Source organism: Musa acuminata, chromosome BXJ2-7 (assembly GCF_036884655.1).
Source record: "Musa acuminata AAA Group cultivar baxijiao chromosome BXJ2-7, Cavendish_Baxijiao_AAA, whole genome shotgun sequence".
Classification (NCBI taxonomy): Eukaryota; Viridiplantae; Streptophyta; class Magnoliopsida; order Zingiberales; family Musaceae; genus Musa; species Musa acuminata.
In genome coordinates, this window is record NC_088344.1 from 1,162,613 (window position 1) to 1,170,044 (window position 7,432).

General features: G+C 41.1%; 1 protein-coding gene across 1 annotated transcript; it reads left to right on the plus strand.

Moving 5' to 3' along the window:
- On the plus strand, positions 1-643 carry LOC135616519 (uncharacterized). The gene has a single exon (XM_065115793.1). It carries the CDS (start codon positions 40-42, stop codon positions 565-567), a length of 528 nt encoding a protein of 175 aa, XP_064971865.1. The 5' UTR covers positions 1-39; the 3' UTR covers positions 568-643.
- Positions 644-7,432: the final 6,789 nt, after the last annotated feature.

The following is a 7,432-nucleotide window of genomic DNA, read 5'->3' on the forward strand; positions in this document are numbered from 1 at the left end:
TAACAGTCAAAGCTAGCTTGTCGGATTGCAAGAGCCAAGATGGCGGAGGAGAGGGAGACGGAGATTACCCTGCGCCGGTTCGACCTCTCGGACCTCGACGACTACATGGTGTGGGCGTCCGACGACAGGGTGACCGCCTTCTGCCGGTGGGACAGCTACACCGACAAGGAGGACCTCCGCCGGTACATGCGGGAGACGGTGCTCCCCCACCCGTGGTTCAGGGCCATATGCCTCGGCGGGCGGCCCATCGGCGCCCTGTCGGTGGAGCTGGGCGTCGGCTGCGACCGCTGCAAGGGGGAGCTGGGCTACGTGCTGGCGACCGCCCACTGGGGCCGAGGCTACGCGACGGCGGCGGTGAAGATGGCGGTCCGATCCGTGTTCCAGGAGGTGGAAGGGTTGGAGCGGGTGGAGGCGCTGGTGGACGTGGACAACAAGGGGTCTCAGAGAGTGCTGGAGAAGGCGGGGTTTGTGAGGGAAGGGGTGCTGAGGAAGTCGACGGTGTTCAAGGGGAGGACGAGGGACTCGGTCATGTTTAGCTTCATCTCCACTGATGCTTCGGTGGATTGATTGATTGATGTGTGGATTGATTGTGTTGTGTTCTTCTCGATGCTTTCTTCTTATTTGCTTTCCGAGTTTGAATTCATCCTATGTACCAATTAATCTTCTGTAAGAAATAATAAATAAATAAATAAATAAATAAAAGACGAAGAGGAGGAGGCACAAATATCTATCTTCCTCCTAGTGGCCCAATCCATGATGAGCTCATGGATCATAAACGCCCTATATTTATGCTAGTCCCAATCCTTTTCGTAGGTGTAGGGATGTCCCATCCACTCTTGTAAAATCAGATTTTGATTGATCGTTTTAATGTCAAATTTGGATAGTCTGAATTGAGTGGAGTTATTTAGATCTAATCTAGATCATTTCTTTAAATCGATTTTAATTGAGTAGAGTGGAAAACATCACTAATGAGAGTGAAGTTCAAATTTTATTATTTTTATAATAAATACTAGAACATGATAACATGCAATTGACTATATCACATGACACCAATCCAATCAAATAGTGGAGAGTCAATAGTTATCACCTGAGGCTAGTGTTGCCAATATGGACTATCTAGTATCGAAGTGTTACTCATATAACACTAAGGTAGTGAAGTCTCAACCATGTATTGAAGTCTCAATCATATCATTATACTTTTATCACTTATCAAAATCCTATGACATTAGAATATAGGTAATCTTATTACATACTTAACTGATTTTACCTTAAGTCTTATGACATTCTTGTATATTTATCTATAAATAGTTAATCTTATCGAAACCTCTGGTCTCTCAAGGATATATAAAATAAAAGACGGATTAGAGGAAACATTTAACTCGATATCCTATAAGCAATTATTTTAGTAAACACTTGATAACCGATGCAAATTACAAATATAGAATTCATAAGCTCTAAACGATGATGTGACAAATAGTCCAGGGTAGCCGATTACGATCAAAAATCTCCACAAATGCCTATATGATATTACTATAGAATATGGTAACGAATCAGTCCTAAATACTATCCTAAAGGTTCATCCAACCATGTGTCACTTAAGTAGCTCTTATTAGTTACAAGTATCCTACAAATCAATCACGTGAGTGATGACACGTGTGACACACTATGCAGTCTTTTTTTGTTATTATTATTATTATATTTTTTCACTTTATATTACTTGATTAATATATTATGATGTTAATGGATTTATGCAATGAGAATTAGATCGTAATGAGATCATGATAATGAGACCAACTCGCCTATAAATACACTCTAAATATTCCTGATTAATATATAGTGATGTTAATGGATTTCTGTAATGAGAATTAGATCATGATGAGATCATGATAATGAGATCAACTCGCCTATAAATACACTCTAAATGTTCCTGATCATAGGTTACTCGAGAGGGACATCGAGATAGCCGGATAGACCGATTTACTATATACTCATCCATATGATGAAGTCAACTAGTCTCATAGTTGCTTGTGTCGGGACACTAGGTATATAGTGCAGGTACTCATTGGAGAATGAGTTCATTGAATGATCCGCTCACGGAATGCTAGATGGTTAACGATACATCATCATTAAATAATTGTTCCATAGTCCCAGTTGTATATTTGGTCCTTAGAATTGAGATATCAAGGATGTCTTGTATGAGTATTCCACTCTTTGATATTGGATTTATAGATCTAGAAGTTTCAAATCTAGCATAATTAGTTATCAGGAGTAGTAGCCAATCTTATGAGGGTAATTGAGTGTCAATAGAGGATCATCCACTCTCGATGCCATGAAAGGAATGTCTCATATATTCTCACTCAAACAAATCCTTAACTAGGGTCATTCAGATTGAGAGATAATGAGTTCTTTGGGAGAATCTAATTAAAGTAAAGCTCGAGTAGATTCTATATGGGTCTGATAGCATCATACCCAATATACGATCTTTGGGATATTAGATGGATGAAGGACTATAGATACATAGTAACTAAAGGTAGACAAGTTAAATATATTAGATTCTCCTATACAATTTGGGGACTATGGCGTAGTGGCATAGTACATCCAAAATCGATAAGTTGAGTGAATTATTATTGGATGATAATTCACTGAATCAGAAGAAGTTCTGAGAGATACAACTCATAGCCAACTCGATTTTAGGCCTAGAGAGTCATACAAATATGATGAATGACATGACAAATAGAGGATTAGATATATGATATCATATAAGTCCCTATTTTATTAGATCTATTGGGTGAGACACAATAAGAGCTCATAGTGAATAATTGGATAGAGATCCAATTTTTATTAAGCTAGGAAAAATTGGATGATGATTCAATATCCAATATGTTAGGAAAATTAAATTGAGATTCAATACCCAATAAGATATGATCCATTAGAGTTAACGATAGTAACTCTCTATAAAAATAGATATAGGACCAAAAGGGTTATAAGGCTAGACCCCTTAACTGTCACCTCCCTAACTTCTCTCATTCTTCTTTCTCAGCTGACTACCCCCTCTCTAGTGCAAGAGGGCAGCAAGAAGACTGCCCCCTGCTGCGTTGGTGGTGGTGCACGAAAGCAAGGAAAGAATACATTGTGAGAGAAGGTGTGTCGTCGCTTCATCCATCGTGTGAATCACCGCTAGAGAGGAGAACGAGAGATCTCCTTCATCCACGGACTGAGATTTGCAATCAAAGATATACGCCTTAAGTGAGATTGTCTCGCATTTTATGTAGTTTTAGATTTGACGAGTTTTTCGCTCTCAATCATCGTACGTGATTTGATATAAATTTACTTTTTTATTAACCCTATATTGCTCCATCTCCTAGGATCGTGGCTCCATATATGGAGTCATCCATTGAAGAGGGCTCTATCTCGCAACTGTCTCCGGCGAGGGAGGATCTTCGTGTAGCTTCTTCGGGCCCATATTTGGGTCCACCTATAGCGGTGTCGTCGTTTGAGAAGGCGACTATAGAGCCCTTCGCCCCTTGGGAGGATGACGCCACCAAAGGTCCATAGGTTATACCTATGCCTCATCCCTCTACTGATCCTTCGATAGATTGGAGCTTCATCACATTCGGATCGTTCGCTACTACTGTGCCCGACTGCATGACCTCGACCCCAAACGCCCCCCTGAAGTCGCGCTAGGTGGGGCTGATTGAGGACCAGCAACTATGGAAGGAGGCCGGCTGGTCGCCACCTACTGTTAGGGGTCGCTTAGCCCTGTCCTAGCTGGCTTGACATACCATTACCCACCAGAGATACTAGCTAATATTTGTTCTCGCAATGAAATCTTAGTCAAGCCCTTTCCTTGGGCATATCTATTATTTTCTTTGGTCTTCCTCTTTAACCACCTTACTTTTGCCTTTATACAACACTACCACTACATTATGACACTTGTCGACCATCTACGACATGCGAGAGCACTGATCAATCAGCTCTTTCAGGCCAACTCCATCCTATGGGCCTAAGCTAAGCGACCTGAAGAAGAGAGGAGTGCGATGGAGGCTCTGGTTGTAGAGTTATCCTCACAACTGACTCGGACCTACCTTCAAGTCGAGGAGGCGAAGCAGCACCTCATAGAGGCATGCAGGAGGGAGAGGTTGAGACCTTCGAATTACCCTTAGATTTGGGTTTGGCCATTCGTTATGCTAAAGAAGTCGAGGCATGAATGAAGGAGGCTCGGGATGCAGCGGTTGTCGGCTATAGAGAGTATGGCGGAGGCTGGGGAGCAGGTCAAAGTCCTATGCTGGAAGTTAAAAGATGCTCGCTAGTAATTGGGCAAGGCCATTGAGGAGGGTAGGTAGATGAGGGAGTAGTTGTCGACCAACTCTAACAAGCTAGTGGATGCTCGTCTGGCAACTGAGGAGGCCAAAGGGGCCTGGAAGGAGGAGAAGAACCAAGCCTCCGAGCGAGAGAGGAGGGTCGTGGCCTCCTATAAGGAATCCGAGGGGTTCTGATGCGGCCTTTAGTGCTCCAACCAAGCTGCATACGAGTTCGAGTACTAGATCACCACTGGTTGCTTCAAGGTAAGGTACCTCGAACTCAAGGTTGGCGTGGATCCTTATGTGAAGCTTCCCTTGAATGTCGAAATGCCTACTCCCATGAAGGTTCCATTAGACGATCGCTTGATGTCTCCTATAGCCTGATGCAGTTGGGCCATAGTGACCCTTTTTTATTTTTTGTTACCTCCCACTTTATAGCCTCTCCTTTGTGATGGTACTCACTTTTCCAACTCTTTTAGTCTAGTTTAATGAAAACCTCATTAAAATGTATTGTTCACCCTTGAAATGATTCTTGAGCAGGGTCCAGCATGTTTGGAATCTTTTTTTCTTGCTTTACCTTACTATTTCGTAGGGTAGCAGCCCCTAAGCCTCAGCTATCATTGGAACGTCCTCTAGGGAGTTGTCTTGGGTCTGGCTTTGGCTCTTCCACAAGCGGGGGAGGTTGGGTGCTGGCTTGAAGGGGTCATGGGGCGACATTGCTATAGGTGTGGTAGGAGTACAAAGTCATAAATGTCTGAACCCCTGATGTCAAAGCTTGAGTGGTGCTTGTTACAAGGTAAGCGTGAGGCTCGTCTTCGCATATTGGAAAAGGGAGCAAGGGCTCTCCTTATCTAAAGTGTGCTAGTCATAGATGCCCTACAAGCCAATCACGTCAGTAATAACATGTGTGACATAATACATTTTTTTTTATTATATTATTTGACATTTTATCACTTTATATTGCTTGTTACATATATATATACATATATATTATGATGTTAATGGATCTATGTAATGAGAATCAGATCATGATGAGATCACGATAATAAGACCGATTCACGTTTAAACACATACCCTAAATAATCTTGGTCATAGCTTACTCGATAGGAATATCGAGATAACTAAACATACTAGTGTGTTGTATACTCGTCCAGATAATGGAGATAGCTGGTCTTATAGCTGCTCGTGTGAGGACATTAGGGATACAATGCATGTGCTTATTGAATAATAAGTTCACTAATTGATCCACTTACGAAATGTTGGATGGTTGATGATATGTTATTGTTAGACAATGATTTCGTCATTCCGGTGGTATATCTGATCCTTAGACTTGATACATCAATAATGTCCTATATGAGTACTCTATTCTTTGATACCAGACTTATAGGTCTGAAAGTTCTAAATCTATCACAATTGGTCAGTGGGAGTGACAACCAACATTACAAGGATTATTGAGTATTGAGTGAGGATCGACCATATATTCTCAGTGTCATGAAAGGAATATCTCATGTATTTTTGCTCAGACAAATACTTGGCTAAGGCCATTCGGATTGAGAGAAAAAGTTCTCTAAGAGAATCCAATTAGAGTGAGACTCAAATAGAAACTCTATGGGCCTAACGGTACCATGCTTGATATATAGTCTTTGGGGTATTAGATTGATGAAGGACTATAGATACATGGTAACTAAGGATATATATGTCCAATGGATTGGATTCCTATGTATCGTATGGGCACTACGATATAGTGGCCTAATACGTCCGCAATTGATAAGTCAAGTAAATTATTATAAAGATAATAATTCACTAAGCCAGGAGTTCTGACAGGTATGACTCACGACCAACTCGATATTGGGGTTAATAGGTCACACATATATGATAGACATTGCGATAATAGAGGTTCAAATATGAGATATCCGTCAAATCTCCTATCTTATTGGATATCTAATAAGCCATGAATTATTGGATCCTATGAATAAGATCCAATAAAAGCCAATAAGAGATTATTAGATAGAGATCCACTAATCTAAAAGACTTGGGTAGTTGGATGAAGATCCAATACCCAATAGAGCAGGATCCATTATGGTTAAATAGACATAAGACCTCTATAAATAGAAGAAAACCAAAGACCCATAGGCTAGAGGCTTCTTATTGGATAGTAGGTGTGAATTTTTTAGCAGTGATTTGAGTAGCGTCGTCACAACCCTACTGTGTGGATCACCACTAGAGAAGAGTATACTTAACCTCCTTCATCCTCTCCTACAGATCTGTAGAGATTCAGGGATATACGATCTCTTTAGGTAAGAATTTAAGTTTTATGGTTTTTTACGTACCAATCTTCGCACGACGACGAACACCTTTAGGGAAATTTGGGGTTTTTGTTTTTTATTTTTCCACTATACATATGATGTCGCCCTTAGATTTTCCTATAAAATATTCACCAGGAAGAGCGATGGTACACCTGTGACATTTGACCCTTTCTCTAGAATAATGGTGTCATGAGTACCGTCGACTGATGAGTCAGCATAGTTAGTCCACCATCGAATGTGCATGTTTATCGGGTGCCTCTTCCCGACTGACATGGGAGACATAGTGAGATGAGACCGCATAGGTTGTTTGGTCGGAAGTTGTTCTATTGGTGAGGTTTTGGTTCGGATTAGCTAGGTAGGTGGATTGGGATCTTCCTAGTTGCAAAGTTCCTCATTAAGGCTAGGTCATCTTGGTGTCCTTTGACGATTGGCGATCGTACATGATATGTCAGCACCAAGGGTTGCACGGTGCGGTCCCTCCGATGCTTAAGTCAACAATGGGGAGAAGATAGTAGTGTAAGTTATATAACTAAGTATGTAGTGAGTTCCCCCCTCTCAGCGTGAGCTGATGAGTTCCTTCTATATCTAATCTATGGGCCTTCTTACTGGTTAGCCTTAGATAAGATTATGTAAATCGTTTGATCATTTTGACGATTATTGTGAGTCATTAATACGAAGCATATCATGATACACTGCAACGTTAATTTGGGGCTAATGACTTGGAGCCTTGCTGATAGATAAATTGGTATGGGATAAAATCATTCTTATAAAAATATTTTCTTAACGAAGAAGTGCTGCTGTATTTCCCCAAAACTGTTGCTAATT